Source organism: Histoplasma capsulatum, assembly GCF_000150115.1.
Source record: "Histoplasma capsulatum G186AR genomic scaffold supercont2.11, whole genome shotgun sequence".
NCBI lineage: Eukaryota > Fungi > Ascomycota > Eurotiomycetes > Onygenales > Ajellomycetaceae > Histoplasma > Histoplasma capsulatum.
The window spans coordinates 82,740-105,502 of record NW_025544811.1 but is presented as its reverse complement, the minus strand read 5'-3'; the positions used below and the strand labels follow the sequence as shown (position 1 = coordinate 105,502).

Below are 22,763 nucleotides of genomic sequence, written 5' to 3'. Positions count from 1 at the left end.
TTTTGAGTTTTCTGTTGTCGGGTATTGTTTAGAGAGTGGACGAACACAGCGCGTTGCTCTCTGCGTATGCCCTGTTTTTTATCTTTCCCCCTTCTAGAGGAAGGGTTTGTTCTAAGGCAAAGACGTTACAAAAAATAAAAGCTAGCCAAAAACAAGATGGCGGCGCATGAAGATCCATTAGAGGTGTGCTAAGACTTGTGGAGAAGTTTTCTGTGTCTACCCAGTAAATGATTCCTGAAAATCATCAACCAAACAGCCTCACCATATATCTTAATAAGTTCGACTAAACTGGGTTCTAATAAATTTCATTCAACTCTCCAACTTCAACCTCGGGCAAGGGGTAGTTATATCCTTGATAAAAATAACCATATACCTCACAGAGCGCTGGGATGTCCGGGACTCTGTTAGGTCTACGTTTAGGGAGCACTGAGGACTAGAAACTCAGGCGGTGGGAGAGCAAAAAAGAACTTGAACTTCATCCCCCATTGTAACTCACAGTCACACAAGCTCAAGGCCATGGCCATGGCAAAAATAGGTAGACCATTTAACGGGTCGTTCCAACTACCGATCAAGCAAGCACGGTGGTCCTTGCTCGGTCCATGAATTTGCTGTTTTGGACTCTGTCATCGTTCACCGTCAGTGTACCTGTGGCGGGGGCTGATGATATCAGATATGATAGGGATACTCAACTTTAAGCGATAGCAACACAGCTCAGTGAAATTTGAACAGTCCGTAAGGTCTTAACCCATTCATACCTTGGGTTGTGCGGGAGGCGTCGTGGGCAGAGAGGTCGGAGGGTTCGGATGTAGGAGCTCATTCAATCTAGGCTTTGGGGAAATGTAAAGGCAATAATAGTAATACTATCAATGGTTTTTGGGTGAGCTGGTTCATTCGTCCAGTTTGCATCCATCCTCTGGCAATATTATTGTTTGTTCTGTTACAATCCTGGGAGGACATCCATGGATAGTATCAACGGCGTGACATAGAAAGCATGTAGGAATGAGGGAAGTTGCTTTTTAGATTCAACCAGACTATTCAATTCCCTGTACTCCAAAATACCCAAGTCGTTGTTGATCCCTTTTACGTCAATTATATGAACCACCCTAGTTCCTACAAAAAACAAAAAGGGCGAAACCACGATATCTAAAGTTACACTTAAATTGAGTGTAGTAACACCATTCATAGGTCCCAAGCAAGGGTTATCAAATGACAAGTACTATCTAACCATCCAAACTGAAAAGCCACCGCCCGCCCCGTCGCTGCCCCGGCAAAGACCGAAGGATAAGAATAAAACCCAAAGAATAAAATGACAGAAACTAGACAGCTTTGCTGGTACGGGCTATCTTACTAGTATGTACCACAGAAGCTCACCGATAGCAAGACAAGAACACTACCGAACGGATGAAGTGACGACAAAGATAGCCGGACCAAAAATAGGAAAGAAAAATAATAGAAAGAGAGAGAAGGCGAAATATGCGTACGGCTGACATGGGGCTGTCTAACGAATAGGGAAACAGGAAGGGGCTGGATTGGACTGTCTTTCTCATCCATTCTGTCTGGAATACAATTGGATACGGGATAGGAATTTTGGGGTGGAAAGAAAAGAGAAATATCTGTCAGATCCATAGTAACCTTTGAAGGTATTATCTCGGAAAACGGTAGAAAGCATAAAAACACGAGCCACAGAAGCAGGGTATATTTGCAGCTTTGTAGTTGTGGCACCACAACCTCACAGCCTGAGAATAAAACAATGAAGGGAAGAAGGTGACACCAAGTAGAAAGCAAGGGTGTGACATATTAAGCACCGAAAGTTACACTACCTAGAGCTCCAGGGGATCTCTCCTTTTTTGGCTTGATCTCAATTACCTCAGGCGCGTCAAGCCCCACCCAGGTTTTGCGAATTGATGGGCTGCTGTTCGGGACACCCACGATATCCAGAATCTCCTCTCGCCAACCGATTGGATCGGTTGCTTGAATTGTTAGTTGAAAGTTGCTGCTAGAAGCGGCCTCATTCTTCTTTTTGACAGTCCGGACAGCCCGAATCCGACGCCGTTCGCGCTCAAATATAATGTCCTCCGCCATGCTCACAGTAAGGACTCCCTTGACTTTCATGGCATTAAAAAGTTTCCTCAATATTTTGAAAGGAACGGCCAAGAATATCGCTGACATGACCTGTTCCTCTCTCCTAAATTTGCAGCTGTTTGCATCAGCAAAACTACCAAATGTCAATGTGGATACCTCTCTGATATAGCGCCTGGACGGCGTTCTCCCAGAAGAGAGCCTGTCAAGCAACTCTTGTGAGTGCGCGTCAGGATCAAGTTGAAAATTTCGAGGAAAATTTTCAATGATGAAGCCAATCGCCTCATCAAGAATCCGCGGCGCCCATACATCCTTCAACTCCCAATTAAGTGTGTAAGGACATCCATGGAGATTATGTCCGTTCATAAAATCGCTCTCCGCAACCCTTTCACTGCCGTTGGGTAAAGATGCAGTTGGCTCACGATTCACATGAAGGCTACTAACTGGCGAAATCATAAAATCCGAAAATGAAATCCCAAATTGAAAAATAACTTCCAATGTATCCCAGGAGATCGCGTTTGTAGCAAGGCGGACTGCTCGACGAAGAATTTTACTCTCTGCCACGAAAGCAGCTGATGCAACGTAACATAGAGCAAATTTCATTTTTTCAACCCCATAACGCGTTTTACAGCACTGGTCCTGATGTTCGCCATTGCTGTTGTCAACGGCTTGCGTGAGGTCATTGTCTAGCTGCTCCTCAACTAGCAATGGAAAACCATAGAAATGCTGCAGCGCCATACCGAGTGCGAAAGGATGAGAGAAAGAGGGTGCACCTTTTACGTGTATCTCCCTTGGGCATGTAATACCATGCATGCTTTTCATCAACTCCTTGAGATGCGGACTTCTTGAAGCAACCAACGAGTGAAGAGGAAAGGACATGGGTGGGAAATTTTCCGCAGCGGAATTCAGGATCAGGCGACAATCTGCATACTCCCCGGACCTAAACGCTTCGAGAATATAAGTCACAACTGGCTCCAATTCCCCGTCGAAATCGTGCTGGGGCGTGTAGATTTCACGAGAAATAATTGGTCCAGCACATAGCTGGGTCCCTTGCTGGCGTTCTTGCACAGAATTCAGTGAACTACTGACACTTCGAATTTCTGTTTCTCTGTTTGAATATCCTTCTGCCTCTGATACCTTTTCACACTGTTGATATTGAGAAATGGTGCTTTCAATAGTCTGTGGGTTATTTTCCTTATTGAAAGGACTGACCGGTGCATATTGAGGGCACCCTACTGTTGGTCTATATCGCGGTACGGTTGGTGGGTTATGTGCATCGTTGGGGATCGAAAAACAGTGCATGTACGGCTGGTACATTCTATCACCGCTTTCAAATTTTGCTCCTGGAGGATGCATAAATTGGCTCGGATCTTCCCAAGCGGGAGGACGGCGATATTGAGACGCTTGATAGGATGGCGGGTTAGGAGGAGTTTGCCGTTGTAGTCCCTGATAGCCCGAACAGGTCTCCGATGGGAGGGAAGAGGTGGAATCAGAGCAGCCGCCAAAATAAATCCCGTGGCTCTGAATTACATAAGGATCAGGGGTCCTGGTTTGGAGCATCGATCTGGCCGGGGCTCCCATTGAAATTCCGCCAACTGGCATGGAGATATTTTGAGAGCTATGGCTGGTGGAGCTGTTGGAGTGGTAAGCATGATCTGAATGGTGCGACTCAAAGCTATCCATGTGAGACATATTCTCTGCAGTTCGAAGCACTGTTAGCAATCTTAACAGAAACGCACAGGCTCCAATCAGCATCCCAATAATGTTACAAACCCACCAGTGTCCCCCGTGTATTGGCCGTTAAAGCTTCCCTCCCCAGTTTGGCAATGTCTTGACGATCGAAAAAGATGAGTGCTGTCGACAATAAAGGGCTCGTAATGGCATCCCTGGAACGATTCGCGACTGGGATCAATCAGATTGGTGGCACCAAACTTCCCCTCTCTTGCATTAACAGATGCTGCCAGCTCTTCCATAGACTTCCTTTGTTCTTCTTCTTGCTTCTTTGCCTTCTTTTTATTCCTATTCTTGCTGCTCTTGTATTGCCTTCTTCTCGAGGCTTGCTTCTTGACCGAACTCTCAGTATCCAATATAGATTTGTTCTCATCCCCTGTCACCACGTCCGCGAGAGTTGGTTTGTGTGGCTCAGCGGCCATTCTAGAACCATGTATGGATGAACGGGAAAGTTGTTGAGATGACTCCTTAACATCCGGTCCCATCCTGGATTCCATACTCCTTGGTAGGTTCAGAAACTAATAGCAGTAAACAAATAAGGCTCCAAGCGAGATCCAATAACACAACGAATAAACTATTCCACAAAGGGGCTAAACGCCAAACTATGGTGTGTAAGTAGCTCACACAGCTTTCTGCTACGTTTGCTGAGCTGCGATAGCGAATCCAATATGATAAAGATAAAGAGAAACGGTTCCTTGAGGAAAATGGGAGAATGAAAGATAGCGCGAAGCCTAGAGAGAGTATCTGTAGGACTGGTTGTTCTGAGTGAGCGTGAAGGAAAGATAAATGTCACCTAAGCCAAAGGAAAAGAATAAGACAGTAGGACTAGTACCAGAGAGAGAGGAGAAATGTCCTACCGAAGGAGATAACGGTAGAGATTGAGGTGCGGTCCCACTGCCCGCAACAAGCAATATTGGGGTTTCCCAGGGGATTACCCGATTGGGAGGAATGTCAGGCAGTCCGGAGTTACAAATATTCCGCCATCTTCCAGAAGGGTGTTGTTGATGAGATGGCTGACTTATTGAGGTTCGATTGAGGTGCGATCCAATAGGAATAATAGGACGAGAAGGAATCGTACGAAGAATGTGTGGTGATTATATCCAACCGATATTACGCATGACGCTGTGCCCACAGAGGTTAAGGGGTAATGTACGATAACGGCACCTGAGAAATGTCGTCTGTCTCTCCAACCCTATCAAACCAGGCCAAGTCCTTTTCGTCCGCCCCTTTACTTACCTTACTGAAGATCCTAGATGTTATCAATGAAAGGGGAAAGACTGAAAAAAGAGCATGGAAACGTGGGGAGCACAGGAAGTCGAAGAGGCATGAGTGATTTCAGATAGATCAAGCGGTGAAACGCCGTGTTGTGAATAAATCGTATACGCAAAACCAGGAGTGCAGTGGATGATCGCTTCCATTCATCTAACGCATGTTAAAGTGGGAGAGGAAACTGGGAAGATATCTCGGTGGGTCTTCTTCACCTGAATAAAACGGGCCCTATTTTCCCGCGCGTCTCTGTTCTCTTTCAAAATAGACAAGTCCTTGTTTCTGTTTTCTTTTCCCGTTTTCCTTTCCCCATTTTTTTTTGGTATTCATGATCCCCCTGCCAGTGGGAGAACTAAACGTGAATATATCAAGAAGAACAAAGAAAAAGCAAGGAATGCAGCGGACAAAAAAATATCGAGAGGAACTAGATAAGAATCTTGTACGTACATAGATATATCCAACACCACAAACCGCCAAACCATACGGCGAAATTTTTCAGCTTAAACGACCGGAAATGCCAAAAGTGATAGGAAAAGGGGAAAAAAAGGTCACATGAAAAAAACTAATCGGTTGAAGACTAGAAACATATATTTTTTTCTCCTGTGAAAAGAAAAAAAGAAAGAAAATATTGTACAATCAAGAAAAGGCCCGTAGAGCATTGTATAGCACATGAGAAGTAAACAAGAAATGGTCGACGGACGATTAAAGGACAGATGGCAACAAAATGGTATATCCAGAGGGAGTAGTTCCCTCAGCTTCCCCTTCCCCCCCAAAAAATGAAAACGTGACATCAATATCGCAAGACATAAAATCAAAATAAATGGTACGCCGTGGAGTGTTGGGTAACTTTGGGATTTCTAAAATAAAAAAAGAAAAAGCAAGAGAAAAAGAATGAATGAAAAACAACAAAAATGTGTCCCATGTCAGAAAGAAATTCAACAAGTAAATGACAATGTTATCAAAACATGCCACCTTCCATGGGGACCTTCTTCGGGACTTGCGGTAAAGCCGGTGAGCTATTATTCAAAAGTTGCTGCCGGGCCTTGGCATTTAGGTTTCCACCTTCGCTTGATATTTTCCGTAATTTTTGCCGCGGCCGTGGCCGTTTCTCCTCATCAGAAAATACGCTTTGATGATTGTGATGAAAGTTATGATGCTTTTGTTCATCCATTGGGCTTGCGGGGTTTGAAGAAGGTATGGCTGGTTGGTCGTGTCTGTCGGAGCCCTTAAACGCATTTATGAACGTTTGCGTTGTTGTTTGCCGTCTACGTCGTGGGTTCATGGGTGGTATTGGCGGGGTTGATCCGTTGGAGAGACTGGCTCCTGGCGGGAGACCAACTGTGGGCACGTTGGATGTTGAGGAGACAAATGTTGGTTCGGATATCTTAGATTTGTCTATCACTCGTTTATGTGAGCTGCCAAGGCCTTGATTCCGTTGGCTACTGATGTTCATGGGGGGCAGGAGAATGGGAGTCTGGTTGGAAGAGTGTACAGGGGAAGTTTCGTAAAGAGGTGGTGTTGCATTGGCGGAATATGGAGTCATCGGAGAGGGACGTGGGGCATTCCCTGTGAAATCGGGTTGATGGGTTTGAGTAGGGAGAGGAGGGTTAGGCTCGTAGTAGCCCTGTGCAGCTGAACGACTATTACTCCGGAACCTACCAGAGGCCACAGATGCAGATCGCTCAGAAGACCTAGGGTCGCTGACCTCCTCTGATGGCCGGGAGGGAAAGGAAACAGGTACTGAAGCCTTGGAGGGCTTAGATTCCTCACCTTGAACTTCAGAGTGTCCGATAGTATGTTCCCCTACGGGTCCAAGATCATCATGATAGCGAGGTTGGCTTTTTGACCGACCCGACACATCCGAGCCAGATCGAGTCCTACCAGAGCTCCGGTGGGACGATGGAGATGGTTCACCAGTAAACGACTCTCTGGATCCATCGTTGCTTACCCTTCCCATCGTGCTTGCTTGCGGCTGCCAAGGCCGATTGTGATTCCGAGGTCCAAAATGGGGTGATCCTGAACGAGATTCTCTCCCACGGTTACGGAAGGTTCTCTCCTCATCCTCAAGCCACGGGTCGTTCGTGGCAAGCATTGGTGACGATGAGTTGAGAGAATTGTCCATGCCAAGCATTTTCATCGCCTTTGATTGGGGTGCATCAGTACGACCGGGCATGGGGTTTCTGCCAGCTTTGTTCTTCAGCATCGCGAAGGCGTTACCGTGTTTTGATGCGTAATCTGGGAAACGATAGCCAGAAGATGGACTGCTCGATCGGCTTTCGCTCTCTGCGACGCTTCGTAGTTTCTCTCGCACCTTTCTTCGTCGTTCAGCTAACTCATTCGCAAGCTCTTCACGCTCATTCTGCGTTTCTGAGCTCCCGCACCTTTGATGGCCTGGCTTGCGTTCCTCTTGCCACGGCGCAGTTCGAGTTATCGGGTCCCTAGGTGACTGATCGCGCATTTTGTTGGAGGGTGGGATACCTGATATATCCTGGGGGTTGGCCGGCGACGGTGCCTGTGCCTGCGACTGCGTACGTAAAGCTGTCGCCTGCCCTAGGATTTGCTTCGCTCTCATTGACATAGAGGAGAAGTCAGCTTGCCCTACCTCCACCGTGGGTTCCTTGTCAGATGCCGGACTGATAGGCTTATATAGGTCATCATACTCCCAGGGATTACTGTGAACGCTGGTAGCGTGGTCAGAGTCTCTAGCAGCTTTAACAGCAGGATTGAGCTCTCGTGCGATATCTTTGATTTTGGAGACCTCCAGCGAAGGCGGCTGGTAGATCGAATTGTCGCTGTCTTGTCGGAGATGTGTACGAACCAGACCACTTAAACCTAACCCAGAGGGACCAAGTGTTGGTGAATCGGGAGCCTCACCCACAATCTCCTCAGAACCTTCATTCTCCTCTATTGTATTGAGATCATGGGTTTCTGAATATCGTAATTCCGGAGTACCAGTGTGAGAGCCTTTGTTGAGAGAGCTCCGCGAGGAGTCTCCAGAGTTGCTCCTGGATCTGAAGGCGGGATGGATATTTTCGAGTGACTGAACCGCTGAAAGCATGGTATTCAACGCCGGTTCTCGCTCATCTTCGCTTCCGTTATCTCCGCTCAAAAAGGTTCCGTTATTTGGTTTTGAAGGCGATGGCGATGGTCTACGACTGCTGTTTGCTGTAGACCTTTCTCGGCTGTGTCGGGGCTCGTCTGGGGGATTATTGTACTGTGATACTAAAGTATCTACCTTCGGTCGATGTGTTGAATTGGAAACTTCGCGCGAACGTGCAGGGTATTCCATATCAGGGGCAGCGGGTGATGGAGTACGGCGTCGCAAAGGAGGAGTATCTCTACCCTCGTACATCTGAAGCTGCCGTTGCGTAAATTTGGTGTCGTCATATTGTGTGGCTGGTTTATTGAAAAGGCCCATAGCCGTAGCTTTCCCACGATCCTCTGGTTGGAGTGCGGCCTCTAATGATCTTTGTTCCTCAGATTCACTCAGGGGAGGGCTCAGTGGTGGCGAGGCGCCAAAACCCAGGTTTCCAGTAGGTTTCTCCGGTTCGCCCTTATTTGAGCTATCAACTGCTTCCCCAATCACGGTTGAAGCAGATGGAGGGGGGCTTGTAGGGCGGAAACCTGCAGAAGCATATACTGGCGAGCGATGTTGGAATTTGTCATTTAAACTAGTTGAGCTCTTTGACACAGATCGATTTATTGGCGAAATGTCATTAGCACCAGCTCGCTGGCGGCTAAGGTTTTCGAGTCTCGAAATGGCGGAGGATTGTTGGGTGTTGATTTCAATGCCTTGGCCGTACCGTCGAGTCTTCGTAGGATTGCGCTCCATTCCAGTTGACGTGGGACTGGGTTTTGTGGGAGAAAACACTGACACTGACTTAGAAGTGACTGGAGAATTTGTCCCCTGTCCCGAGTTGCGCTGACCAGAATCAACCGAAGTATTCGAGGTTGAAGTACGATTGACAGATGGCCGAGAAGCCAGGGAACCCTCATCTTCCGTATCATGTCTAATCTGCTGGATATCCAACTCAAGTTCCAACTGTTCTTTCTCTTTGGCCCTCAGTTTTTGGAAGGCAGATAATGTAACATCATCCTCATACACCGCTTTACCCCCCATCCCGCCGCCGACCCCTGAAGCTTCTGAAGCCGATCCACTTCTTGGCGTCGTCGACGCAACCGGTATTTTATAAACTTTTTGTCGCCCACCAAACAAATTGTTCCCTTCACCGGGCCGGGATCTGCTCATAATGCTACCGCCAGGAGAGAAGTCGCCATCATCAGTAGCGTAGCCCTCCCCAGAGGCGTATGAACCACGGCCAATCGCAAAAGATGGCCTAGCTGAACTTCCATGAAGCGAGGATACTTCTGCGATGTCGCCGAGCGGGTTATTAAGTTGGCCAAAGACATTCAGTCTCGACGCTCTCTTTGGAAAGAGTACGCTGTCATCATTGGCCTTCCCAATTTTAGAATTCGGATCGTCCTGCTCCCGTAACATGCTAAATCGCGCAGAGAGATTTGGCATAAGTAAACTTGTTCTGAAATCGTCCGATGATGGGAGCACTGAAGAAAGGTCCAGCTCTGTTGTCGTCTCTGCTTGCGGTTTTTTTGCCCGTTTGAACGTTTTGGATGTAAATAGCGGCAGCGGTTGGCCCTCTTTTTCGTCCTGCCCATTTTGGGCTTCCCTGGCCTTCTTGCGGGTTCTGAATCGATTCATGTTTAAGGATCTATCCTTTGTTCGTGGGAGGTAAATGGAGGCCTGTCGAAGGCAAAATTGATGATGGTACGGTCGAGATCGGTCAACAAAATAAGGAGTGGCAGGGTAGAGTTGAAAAAAGGAATGTATTGTATGTGTTCCCCTGATGTGTTGTAACCCGGCTGTGACAGGTGGAGGGAATGCGGAAAAGGAGGGCGATCAACAGAGTTCCTGACTCGAAAAGTTCAACACCTCAGTGAAGCCTACGTGAATGTGAATGCTGAAGTGTTAGTTTCCAAGAGCCACCTAGAACCGTAATTTTTGGATGCAAGTCATCCGGTCATGTAGAATGCATACAAATGTGTATGCAGAATTGCAGGGCAGTCGAACACGGGCAAAAATGAATCGTAAAAGTTTGTACTCAACGTACGTGTGACAAGGACCTGCCCTTTAATTCCCCGGCGAAAAGAATCAATTCAAATAAAATGCGACCAGTGCAAACTTCATCCCCTTGGTTGTCACGATCTGACGGACACAGCAAAATCAAGCGTCGAAGTGCGGCGGGAGGGAGTGATCGTGGTGTGGTTGCGGCGTCCCACCCTGCAGTCTGTTTCTGCTCCGTGTCTGAAGAAGATACGACCAATCTGCTTTCTCAACCCTGTATTGGTCGGCAAGTCTAAGACAGTTAAGGTCGCAACTTGAAAACGGCTTGGATAAAACTGAAGAACTGAATGGTGGAAGGGAGCAAATCAGAAACGAAAGGAATGTACGAGTCGAAAAGAAAAAAGGAAGCCAGCGAAAGGGTGAGGAGAGTGGTCGCTTAGGAGGTTCCAAGTAGGACAGACGAGAAGAGAGGCTACAAAGTCTGTCGATATTTAAATTGCAAAGTTGGGACAAATGAGGGGAATTGGCGACAGGAAGCACGAATGGCAGCTGGTAAGTCGAATGTCAACGTCTGACTTGTTCGGCTGATGTTTAATAGAGGGATGTTTTGAGAATAAGACAACGGATGGAGGGATCAAAAGGGCGAACAGGACGAGCAGGATGAGCAGGATGAGCAGGATGAACAGGATGAATGCTTGTTACATACAAACACGTCTCCCTCGTCCCATTCAGGAATTCCAGAATTGATTACGGGGGTTTCGCAGCCGGCGAGTTTGGATCGTGCTCACAGATTCGATCGGTTGCTAGCCATGAAGTTTTCCAACGATTTGGGATGAAAATAGTGCCCTCGATCAACCTAGTGACGCCTCGTTCTCAATGTTTCTTGTCCCTCGTCTTTGGACGAGTCCTCTGGCATCGGCTTGGGGAAGAAATTTCCACGAGTCCTCTGGCTCCACATAGGCTGTGAATTATTTACCGCCGTTTGTTTAGTCGTGGGTTAGCGGCCGCGCGAGGAGTCCCGAATACACTGTTGGCACAAACGATAGCTAAGATGATAAATTTATACTTAATCGCTATCGTTTCTCCCACAAAACAAAGGGCGATCACCGTCGAACGCGCTCTTCTTCTTATTATTATTATAAGGATGGGTTGCGTGGAGACACTGCAGCACACTCGTGGAGCTCCAAAAACAAAGCCAATATCGGGCAGGCAGACCTTCAGAGAAACGCCAGAAAGGGAACAGTTTGTGACTGCTGGAGTGTCAGGGGTCAACTGCAAGCAGGACTGGGCGTGCTGCGTCCATCGCCGTTCTCATTCTCGAGCCATCCCTGCTCGCCAGGTGCGTGGCTGCAGCCCACCGCACACGCCAGCGCTGAAATATCGGAGAAGAGAGAATATGATACGGCTATGCAGGCACGATTTCACCCTGCAGAATAGATACCGCTAACGCCAATGTTTCCACAGCTTCGAAACCGTTGTTGGTCAATCAACAGCGACAAATCCGAGAAGGGCTGACGGGTTTGTTCTCCCGTTTCAAGGCTAACAGCGCCCAGGAATTCGCGCTGTTCTGATCTGGCGTCCCGCGGTTTTCCTGGTGCTGGAGCTGTATTATTATTAACTCAACTCCTGTGGCCCAAAATACTCGTACCTATCCAAACCGCATGGACACCGGGCAGGATTTCCATCACCTTTTTTTTTTGTAAAAAAAAAAAAAAAAAATTGTACGCTGCGTACCTTCAGCATTTACCCGTAGAAGGAGACAGTATATTTTATTCTTGCGGGCTGCCTGAAAGATGATCGAAGGTCGACTCATAAATATGGCCCACACATGGTGGGGTCACAGTCTGGGCCTGTGAGCGGAAACCGAGTTTCGAAACAACAGCGGGCAAGGGATGATTAAACAAAATATCCATGGATACGCAGTTCGATATTGTGGAACTCATTTTTAATTTTATGGTTGATCCGATGAGAAGGCCGCGATAAAAAAAAAGGCCTTTTTCTTCTTCTCTAACGCGAACCGCAGCAAATACTGTCCAGTGACTCTTTCCTGTCGTTCATCGATACACCCGAATGAATGAGCGAGGGAGATAAACAGCTGCAATGTAACCAATGATTTCGAACGGAGGCGTCCAACTCATCAAAAATTGAAACATGCAAGAAATTATGCGAACGACGGATGCCCGACGAAGTTTCATCTCTCGCTAACAGCGTGTATATATATAGCCATAGAGATACTTATTAGCCGCCACATTTCATTATCAGGACTTCTGCAGCCCGCTTAGTTGCGAGTTCATCATTGTCAGTGAGACTCGAGACCCTATTTCGGCTGCCACTTATGATCCACAACAACGATAATACAATCGCGCGCACGCTATGGTCAAAGGATGGAACGAGGTCTCACAGCATTGCTCCTTTTCGCGGCTGTGGATGATATTGCCTTTAAGACGGATAACTATAATACGAACGAGCGACATATCAAATAGACCCTGATCGATGTTAGCCATGAATGGATTTTCGCAGCCCCCCCATCCTTTGGTGAAAAAATACAAAAGAACTTTCGCCGAATGTTTTGGTCTTTCCAAGCTGCCTCTTCGCTTGCCCGCGCCCGGCCGAGCTAGCATGTATCGATCATACTAGCGCCAGAGGAACCAGAGAGACGGGCCGCTTAGTTTCAGGTACAGAAAGTCAAAAAGGTGCGTTCCTTTTGGGTATTTTACAAGAAACCCAGCAGGCATCAATGATTTATTTGGGACTCCCTTCTTGGTTGGATTTTTCGCAGCGCAGAGCAGACAGCGTCGGTGAGGTGTGAGCTATTTTTTTTTTTTTTTCCAATAACTACGCACGATCCCAAACGCAAAAAAAACTCTAGGATAGGACATGGGAGGCTGGTAACTTCCCAAGTTCTCCCCCTGACTCTTCGCCTCCTGATCATAATGACGAAACGCAAAGGAATGAACGCTGTCCGTATCACGATAAAGATCTTACCTACATACATGCACAGGCACCTTCCGACTGCATACATCCCCAGTTTGAAACTGGTGGCGGTCAGCTCCTCCAGAACATCACCAAAAAAGGAAAAAAAGAAAAAAAGGCCTGCACGATGACAATCGGGTCAGCCAGCGGTGATAAGAAAAATAAAAAGTTGGCCGTATTCCTCTCAATCCCATCTTCCGACCCACGCCGGATTTACAAGGGTTGGTAGAAGCAACAAAATCCACCTCCAAAAGGGTCGGGCATTTTTGCCATGAACAAGAAGACGTCCCATCCGCTAGGTCCCCCTTGCGAGGCACAGTTTCAGCGTTCAGGGGCCCCGGTTGCCAGGATTTGCAGGTGAATTTGTTCCAGGCCCTTGGTGGTAATCGCTGCTCCCCTGCTCCCCTGGCCCCATGCCGAAATCACCTCACTCCATGGAGATGGCATAATTTTATTAATTTTCCGTTCCTGGATTTAACTATTCCACGATGTTTCTAGGCTGGCTGGGGGCAAAAGAGCGCAGCTACCACCAGTGCCAAATGGTAAACTAACTACAGGGGACGAACCACCCAATCCAACCCCTCCAAAAATAACTAGCTATTTAACAAATATTGATAATTCCTCATGATCCATGAAGGATCTTCTTCTATTTTTATTTCTTTCTTTTTTTTTTTTCCCGCTGTTGAGTTGAACAAAGTTGGCGGGTGGATCAGATTAGCCCCATGTGCCTGGAGAAAATAAGCTAACATTTAGCCTGGCGACAATCTTCGCCGATACTTTTGTGAGTTTATGGGCGTTCATGATTGGCCTGTTCACTATTTTACAGCAAGCTATGTACACAGCATTTCATTTTCATTTTATTCTTTATTTATTTTTTTTATTTTATTCCTGACAGCTCTTGACACCTTTGGTCTACAATCTATATGAATTGCCCTTCTTCTATCTCTCTTGAGAGGTATATAGGCTAGTAAACCGGTATGAAGATCGAATAGTAAAAAAAATGATGAAGTGTCAAGAGAAGTATATAATGTTGACTAGCTAGAAGGAAGAGTAGCTAACTTAATTACTTTAAGAAAGGAATCAAAGAAGAGAACGAAGAGATTCAATCAGCAAATCGTATAAAGATATTTAGTTTATACAGGTGTGGAGAGGAGAGCACTCTGAGTCTGAGTTATCAAGATATACAATCTGATATGATGATGATAGTCTCTCATTTTTTATTGGAAGCTGTTTCTAGCAATTCAATTGTGGCAACAGAATGACAGAAGAACATGCTTCATGTGGTGTATCTGTGTGCATGTCTAACCCTCAATTGCCAAGGTAGTCCATATGCAACCAACATAACTATCCATCACAGCAAAACGGAGCACAGAAGTAAGAACGGTTTCGCCCCTGCAAGGTCAAGGCAAATAAAAAAACGAATAAAAAAAAAGAAAAAAGAAAAAAATCCATCCAATCTTCAAGAAAAGAAAAAACTTGCCGAGGAAGCATGAACAGGCATGGGTGATGGCAACCTGACAACCTGGCATCCCTGGCATCCAGGACAATAGTTCATAATGGTGTCGTGTCGAGTTCGTGTTATTCCTGGACCTTCTTTTTTTTCCTTGTTTTTGCTCATCGCCATAAAATAATAAAATAACCGAGTAATAATCGAAAATCCGTCGGGAAGCGCGTAATGCTATAAATTGGTCTCTATGCGTTCCCAGTAAATCATGGAAAAAATAGGACATTTCCAACTAGTCAACAATAATAGATATATATTTGGAGGAGCCCCGTTTTCCTTCCCCAGCTCTCAGCCACAGAATCTTTCTTATCTGGATTGTGAGTGGGGCTCCTGGGGTGGGGAGATGGGGCATACGGGTTTTCGGACTGACAAACAATCATGCATGTATTCAAGGAACCAATTGTGCTCGATCAATTGACGAAAAGATTTGACAAGAAAACAAACGAGGGGGATGCAAAAATTGAGTCCTGCAGTTCAAAACAAAATATGATAAATTTCGACCAGGAGATCCTTTTCTCAATATTATATATCATTATTGAATTTGGTACGGAGTAGTTAACTCACCGGCTTCCTCAAGTGAACTGAGATGCAGATTGATCTTCAATGTCCCGCAAGATCAATAATAATCCAATAATCCACCCATATCAATCAGTAATGTACTCCGGACGGTGAGGTGAGTCCAGTTTTGGGAGGAAATCATGGAAAAGATTTGTTTGCCTCTTTGCTTGCCTGCCGTTGTGAGAACTAAGTTGACTACCTTGACATATCGGACCGTGGTTGACAGTATGCTTCACGCATTCATTTTTGAAATTCAATGGCCCCTGGCCCCCACAGTAAGTAAGGCTCTCGGACTTGGATGTCTAGAACAAGAGCGGGGTGCTCTCGGGATTTTTCTGTCCAGACAGCGGTTGTCAGCCTTCCAAGTTTTAGTTGACTTGCATTCAAGTTCTCATTGCGACGTACAACCCGAGAATGTTATAGATATATATATTCATATATATAATGGAGAAGGGCATCCAGGGAATCACCAGATATCCAAAGACATATTCCCCATCTCTCATCGAATTTAGGTCTTTGCTCACCAAGAATCGGACTGGTTCCCTAACAAGTACGACCAACACACCGCCGATAGCCGCAAGCACCCCTCATGAAAAGGGAAGCACCTTGCGTCTGCTACGGCAAAACAACTGTGGGCATTTGGATGCTGCTGTCTACTCTCTTCAAATAAACACCTTGCGGAGTGCTTTTATAGTCAATTCAACAACTTTATAAGGCTTTACAGGAGATTAACAATCGCGGAACCGAAACGCAATTCCTTCCTTGTCGATGTGGCCGAGCACTACACACGTATCTCGCTCGTCTTTTAGGTGACATGCGTTGATGGTCGATTTACGTGCACGTAAAATGTCCGGTGGGTGCCCGGGAAGCAATCGGGTTTAACTAACTATTCCTTCATGCAAGCAGATGATTAAGTTGGCGTGGGTATGATTAATCGATCCCGGATTGCTGAGACGCAGCAGATTCTCCACGACACAATCTCTTAGTACTCAGAAGCAATGTATCGTAAGAAATAGAATAATGCGGACTCATCATTGGTCATTCGTAGAGGAGGTATCTCTCTCTCTTTTTCTTGCGATTTATCACAATGATACGAGTATCTGACGTCCGCTCTATGACGCCATAGCCCGGGTCCCCGCAACCCCAGGATTCTTCCGAGATCTTTTCTATTTTTATATATTCAAGAAAATATATATATATATATATATATATATATATATAAATATATAAATACATATAATCTTGTGACTCCTCTCGAATCAGGACAATTCTGCCGACCAACCTACTCAACATAGTCATACCATATACCAGCTAGTTAACTATTTCGATTAGCTTATCCTGTCCCCCATTCACTAGTTACCAAAATATTCCAAAATATGTCGAATCCCCGTGTCCTACTCCTCGGCGGACATGGCAAGATAGCCCGCCTCTTAACCCCTCTCCTCCTCAACCGCTCCTGGGACGTAACCAGCGTGATCCGCAACCCAGATCATACCAGCGACATCCTGAAATTGGGCCAGGGCAAGAAGGGCAAGGTCGAGGTGCTGGTCTCCAGTCTCGACGATGTGAAGAGTGTCGATGATGCGAAGGCCATCGTAGACCGCGCAAAGCCGGACTATGTTGTTTGGGCGGCTGGTATGTCTGTTTCTTTATTTTATATATATATCTATATATATAGCCACATACAGCTAACACAACACAACACAAACCCTTCCTTCCACCAGGCGCCGGCGGCAAAGGCGGACCCCTCCGCACCTACACCATAGACCGCGACACAGCCAAACACTTCATAACAGCAACCTTCACAAACCCCTCTATCACCAAGGTGCTCCTGATCTCCCATATCGGCAGCCGCCGCAAGCAGCCCCCCTGGCTCTCCGCAGACACCTGGGCCCGCTTCGAGCACATCAACCAAGACGTCCTGCCGGACTATTACCAGGCCAAACTGGCCGCGGACGAGTACTTCACCGCCATGGCGCGCAAGCGCGCAGCCATGGATGACGAAGCGGAGGCGCGGGGCGGGGCTGCGGGGGAGGGGCCCAGGAAGCGGTTCCAGGCGATATTGCTGCGGCCGGGCCCGTTGATGGATGCGCCCGCGACGTGGAGGGTGGAGTTGGGGAAGACGAAAGAGGTGGTGTTGGAGGGCGGGGTGCCGGCGAATGTGAGCCGGGAGGACGTGGCGATTGTGGCGGACCGGCTGCTGGCGCGCGACGATACGAGGGGTTGGTTAGATTTGCTGGGCGGGGACGATGAGATTGAGGAGGCTGTGGAAAGAGCTGTGAGGGATCGAGTGGATGCGGTTGAGGGGGAGGATGTGGATAAGATGTGTGAAGGGATTACGTTGTGATACTTTCTTTCTTTGGTGGATCGAAGGGGTCGGTAAGGGTGAGCTAGTGTGGTGTGTTTCAGTCGCTTCTGCAGTTTTGTCCCTGAAGTGTTTATCTGTTGGTTTGTTTTTGCTTTCCATCGGTTAAATCTGCTCTCTATGAATACGTCTCTCTACCCCCTAAATGGTTACAGGTATCGGTAGTAGCTATATAACTGATCATATTACATAAGGAGGCAATGACATTTAGCCCATAAGAGATTCATGAGATAAAACATAACACATGTCCTAGGTCTGTCCTGGGAGTTAGAAAAACAATAAAACGGGAAGAGAAAGGTGGCTTACACATAAGAGAAAATGTCGTATATAAATAAAAATCGGATAATGGACGGCCCGCACCCCTGGCCCCCTGATATGCGTGGTAAGGAAAAAAAAAAACACAGAAAAATGCATCACATCATCTCGAACATGCACAAAAACATACATATATATATATAATGTAGAGACGCCACACGCCTCAGCCATGCTTCAATTTCGTCCCGGTTTTTATTTCCTCCATTTTGACATCCCAATCTGCCCGGCCGATTCCATTTCGCCTTGGATAAGAGGAAGATAATGCCACACTGGGAACGCTTCAGGAAAAAGAGTGATAATTGGAGATGCAAAAGGGGGGGAAAATGCACTAAAAGCAACGTATTGATACCTTCCTCTCTTTTTATTTCATTGCTTTAAGCCTTTAGCTTAAGCCCATATGTGCATCATCGCCCAAGCCCCAGCCCCTTTCCGTCCTTTCAGCTGCTCCACCAGGCCGATTCCCAAAGCTGTCCACAGCATTCTCCGCTTCCTCAATTTCCTGATCACGGATGCTCCGACTGAGGCTCTCGCCGTCTGCATCGGCCAAGGTCATGCTGTTAGCACCAGGCCTACTACGTCGTCGGGAGGTAAAACTGTTCCTACTACTACAACTGCCAGCGCCACCAGCATTGTCAAAACTGTTTGCGTATGAGGAGTGGGAGTTGTTGTAGGAGGTAGAGATGGATGTGGGACGAACGTTGGTGATGTTACTACTCGACGGCCATGGGACTTTCATCGCGGTTGAGCCTGCGCTTGCGTTTGCACTTGCGCCTGTGCCTGTGGCAATGGCGGCTGAGCCTGATTCGCTATTGTGTACACTGGAGGTTGAGCCTGGCGAGGAGGCTAGGGCCCTTGAGAGCTCGCTGCTGCCGAACCAACGCCGCTTGCGGACCTTGCAGGAGTCACATGGCGGACAATTGTTTCTTTCCGTCTCTAAGAGGTTATCTTCGTACTGAGGTTTGATTGACTGTGATGAAGAGGATGATGGGCCCTTCTCTGGAGTGGGAGAGGGTGGAGGAGTGACTTCTGTGCTGGGAGATACTTCCACGAGCTCAGCATCCCGACACCATTTCCGCCGCCTTGTGTACCTGCCCCAGCCGTCTTGGCCACGGCGGCCATCGTTCCACTATTGCTCGACAATTTAGTAACCATACGAATACATAACTTATACAAGGATTCAAAATAGGATAAAAACCTATTGCTATATAAGTGGCCTGGTAAATACGGAATATATTCTCACCTTGTTATCGTAGTATATCCAGCCCTCATCCTCGCCAGGACCATTCCCGCTAGTGTTTTGAATTGATTTCGATGACTTTTTGGCAGGAACATCGGACGGGCTGTTGTCGATCCGCCATTCGCTTCCAGGTACCCATCTCCATCTCGCACTTCCGCCTTCTACTTCAGGCAGTTCAAAGTCGTCCTTTTGTGGAACAGGATTGAGATGCTCATCCGTCCATGCGGCACGCTCATATGTGAAGAGTGAATAAGTCCAACCAATGCCCAACCAACGACGTTGATTTTCATAGAGGATGAAAGTGAAACGGACGCCGGATGAATCAGCTCGCCGTTTTTTCATTGAAATATTAGCTGCTGAAGTATTGCTATCCTGTTTGCGGCGGAAAGGGTTTAATGAGAAAAGAGGAGACTTTTTTCTAGCGTCGGAGTCTTTGTCGCTCGGATGAGAGTCGGAAGAAAATTGAAGTCCTGTTATAATGGAACATAAGCGACGGATATTTAATGAGCGCCAGAGTATGACACGGGATATGCGTGCTGGTTTAGAGTGCCATGTGAGAATGACTGTGCCTATCGAGAGTATGACACGTCGAGGAGTGATGAGGCGGAAGGGTGGTAAAGTTAGAAGGATCCAAATAGGGGTTACGAGAACTATTCGCATTGTCAATGATATCAACGCTGGCCTAGTTGTTGCGGAAGTAGCTGTCCGCTGGGTGGAAAGGAAGTCCGTCAGTTCGAGCAAAGGTTCTAGCAAGATATTGCACCTGGTCGTGAATGTTCTCAGGGTTTCTACAATTTCATCCAAGCTCTTCTGATGCTTGGAGGCTCCATCGGCCTCCCCGAGCCCTCTATGCTTTTCTCCAGTAAGGCCAGTTGATGATAATGGAGAATATCGTCGCGAATACATAGCCAGAATTAATCCCAGCACAACCAGAATAGGCCCCGCCCAGAGTAGTATCACATCTCCGTATAAAACAGTTGCCCAGAAGCCAGCAACCAGAAGGAAACTCTCCCAAGGATCCCCGCTAGACCATGAAAGCAAACCCACCAGCCGGTTTAATGGGAGCAGGAAAGGATGGGAGTAGGCTAGTGCGCGAGTGATTGGGGGAGGGGTTGCGACGAGAAGGGGTGATTTCCTGTGGACTATTACCGTTGAACGCTGTCTCGAAGCTAGGGATGATCCTGAAATATTGGTGGGAGAGAAGGCAGCAACTGTGGGTGGAAGTGCCGTAGTGGTGGCCAAGGAGGCCGCCGGGGCGCCATCATCGTGTGGATAGGTAGTCGGGGACATGGAATCTACCCAAGGTGTTTCTGTATAGATAGTTAGAAAACGGAATACGAGATCTCCACACAAGCGTGCGTGCGCACACCTTTACATATAAATATGCTCAGAAAAACGCAGAAGGGTGCGGGGACAACTATTACCGATTGCTGCCATACAACCAAGAACCCGTTAACCACCTGCCCAGACGGTCATTCTGGGGTGTCACAAGTCACACTTTTGAACAACGCACGGCACAACCTTTAAGTCTATAGCGCTATCCCAGTATCGACGAGCGAGGCCTGAGGCCGCGGGAGATGTAGAGGGTAGAGGAGATGTAGAGAAGTTGGCAGTTGAGCCGGCAGACTCGGTATTTATATATAGCAAGGAATTTCGTGATCGCCCAAGCTCCTTCCCTGCTTATCCCCAGTTTCTTGATTCAGTAGGTATGTAGCTTAGGCGGAGATCCATTCCATGGATGCTTGGCTGAGTATCACGTGCAGGTTTCCGAGGCGCATGTGACGTCAAGCTGCTAGACCTGGAGCCAGTTGGATTACTAAAATGGATGATGGGGCAGCCGATGTCTAGAGTAAAGATTTCAGAGGGTGTTGATATGTAATGGAAGCGAAAGGAGCAATGATGAAAGGGTTAACCCTAGACCCTGGTCAGCACTGGAGGCAGTTCCCGCCGGATGGAAATTCTTAACGGTTCTCGTGGATGGGAATCCCTGAAAATGTACGGCATCTCAGGAGAATTCATAGAACCCACGAATTCTTTGGCATTATCTATAGAAATACTAGTCTTAGAGGGACATTGCACCTTGGGGAAACCTAGCTCCGCTGTCCCAAGCGCTCTGCATAATCTACCAAAAATAATAGGACTCCCCATACGGAAATCGTTCATACGGGTCTGCCAGCACTGGAACAACGCAAGGGACTTGGAAATGAAACTCTTAAATTTCTTTATGAGGATATGTGGATATGTGCCTCAGGGAACATCACAAATCATTAAATCCAGGGCATTGTTCCGCAAACTTCACGACATGCCATTTCATCTCCACCTTGACACCTGTGTCACGCCTAAGGCAGATTGGTTTCCGATCCACTAAACTTAAAGTAGCAAGGTGTTTCCCAACTTGACACTAAGCCGGATCGGGCCCGAAAATATCCTCCGACCAGAAATTCTTCGACGGGCAAACGACGAAATTATCATTTTGTTGAACACGGCCATTCACGCCCTTGGACCTTCATTCCTAATCTGCCATCTATCGGGCAGCCGAGGCTGGAACAGCTATTCTCATATTTTGAGTAGTTCTCTGAAGAAATTGGGATGGTATGTTGAATTCTTCTTACAACTTCACCCTGTCTTCCCCTCACAGCCAGACCCACAAGTTACTAACAATTATGGCTACCTCCAGGCACACCGGATTGTAACCCAGATAGTCCTCACGGGCGGTCGGGTCTTTGGAAGAGCCTTTGCGGAAGCATATAAGCAAGCCTCGGCCGCGTCGAAATATGCAGCCCAGGCGCAAAACGGCAACGGAACCGCGGCCAACAACTTCGCCTCCTCGGGTCTTACGCTCGATGAAGCCTGCAAGATCCTGAATGTGAAGCCTCCAATGGGCCGCGAGGCAAACATGGAACACACAATGGAACGTTTCAAGAAGCTGTTTGACGCAAATGATCCGAAGAAGGGAGGGAGCTTTTACCTACAGAGCAAAATCCTACGGGCCCGCGAGCGGATCGAGATGGAGGTGCGAGATGCCGAGCGCAAGGCTGCCATGGAGAAAGAAGTGAAAGAAGGGTGGAAACCCAAGGTGTATAAGGATCGGTGACCTTTGGCACAACCACACCTCCTCGCCCGCCTCGTTAGTTTCGACATGACGGGGAATAATGCTAGGCTGTCTAGCTCTCCGATGTACGCCTCGCCAGATCAAGCGACCTGCTTGGGTATATGCACGCGGCTATGGCGTCGCCCCGCAAAATATTTTCTGTTGATATATATCGCTACTACTTCTGGTTTTTTACTGCATAGCACAGGCGTCCTTGGTTCTCTTTCTTCTTGAAGCCTTACGGGCCTCGTCTCAATCTCTGTCCGACTTAACACCTTTTTTTTTCTCGGCCGGCATTTACTCCGATGCACGATACCGCATTTGTATTTTTTGTATTTTTTGATCTTTTTTTTCTTCCTGCGACCATCATATCTTCCCTCTGCTCTCCCAGTGTCACGTGTGAATAATCGAAGCAACGACAAAGCACCGCACCCATGTCTGTTTTGAATGCTACTCAAAGCGCTTGCTCGACGACTGTTCCCACGCTGTGGTATGGGAGTATGGGAGGGTATAGCGCGTACCTTTGTATACGATATTTAACTTCTTCCCCCGCCCCCCCCCTTC

General features: G+C 47.3%; 7 protein-coding genes across 7 annotated transcripts; 4 read left to right on the top strand and 3 right to left on the bottom strand.

Moving 5' to 3' along the window:
• Positions 1 to 1,797: 1,797 nt before the first annotated feature.
• HCBG_07101 (uncharacterized protein) lies at positions 1,798 to 4,295 on the bottom strand (the record flags this gene model as incomplete). Its single annotated transcript, XM_045434150.1, has 2 exons — positions 1,798 to 3,776; positions 3,857 to 4,295. The coding sequence occupies 2 exons, from the start codon at positions 4,293 to 4,295 to the stop codon at positions 1,798 to 1,800; spliced, it is 2,418 nt and encodes an 805-aa protein (XP_045284941.1).
• Positions 4,296 to 5,656: 1,361 nt separating this feature from the next.
• On the bottom strand, positions 5,657 to 9,793 carry HCBG_07100 (uncharacterized protein; the record flags this gene model as incomplete). Its single annotated transcript, XM_045434149.1, has 2 exons — positions 5,657 to 6,642; positions 6,736 to 9,793. 2 exons carry the CDS (start codon positions 9,791 to 9,793, stop codon positions 6,035 to 6,037), a joined length of 3,666 nt encoding a protein of 1,221 aa, XP_045284940.1.
• A 3,100-nt stretch (positions 9,794 to 12,893) lies between these two features.
• HCBG_07099 (uncharacterized protein) lies at positions 12,894 to 13,358 on the top strand (the record flags this gene model as incomplete). The annotated part of the gene is made up of 2 exons (XM_045434148.1): positions 12,894 to 12,959; positions 13,026 to 13,358. The coding sequence occupies 2 exons, from the start codon at positions 12,894 to 12,896 to the stop codon at positions 13,356 to 13,358; spliced, it is 399 nt and encodes a 132-aa protein (XP_045284939.1).
• Positions 13,359 to 15,331: 1,973 nt separating this feature from the next.
• On the top strand, positions 15,332 to 15,784 carry HCBG_07098 (uncharacterized protein; the record flags this gene model as incomplete). The annotated part of the gene is made up of 3 exons (XM_045434147.1): positions 15,332 to 15,470; positions 15,498 to 15,592; positions 15,704 to 15,784. 3 exons carry the CDS (start codon positions 15,332 to 15,334, stop codon positions 15,782 to 15,784), a joined length of 315 nt encoding a protein of 104 aa, XP_045284938.1.
• A 783-nt stretch (positions 15,785 to 16,567) lies between these two features.
• On the top strand, positions 16,568 to 17,725 carry HCBG_07097 (NAD dependent epimerase/dehydratase; the record flags this gene model as incomplete). The annotated part of the gene is made up of 2 exons (XM_045434146.1): positions 16,568 to 16,826; positions 16,916 to 17,725. The coding sequence occupies 2 exons, from the start codon at positions 16,568 to 16,570 to the stop codon at positions 17,536 to 17,538; spliced, it is 882 nt and encodes a 293-aa protein (XP_045284937.1).
• Positions 17,726 to 17,745: 20 nt separating this feature from the next.
• On the bottom strand, positions 17,746 to 20,796 carry HCBG_07096 (integral peroxisomal membrane protein; the record flags this gene model as incomplete). The annotated part of the gene is made up of 2 exons (XM_045434145.1): positions 17,746 to 18,997; positions 19,112 to 20,796. 2 exons carry the CDS (start codon positions 20,396 to 20,398, stop codon positions 18,254 to 18,256), a joined length of 2,031 nt encoding a protein of 676 aa, XP_045284936.1.
• Positions 20,797 to 21,059: 263 nt separating this feature from the next.
• On the top strand, positions 21,060 to 22,318 carry HCBG_07095 (mitochondrial import inner membrane translocase subunit tim-16; the record flags this gene model as incomplete). The annotated part of the gene is made up of 2 exons (XM_045434144.1): positions 21,060 to 21,103; positions 21,488 to 22,318. The coding sequence occupies 2 exons, from the start codon at positions 21,060 to 21,062 to the stop codon at positions 22,200 to 22,202; spliced, it is 759 nt and encodes a 252-aa protein (XP_045284935.1).
• Between the last annotated feature and the right edge of the window lie 445 nt (positions 22,319 to 22,763).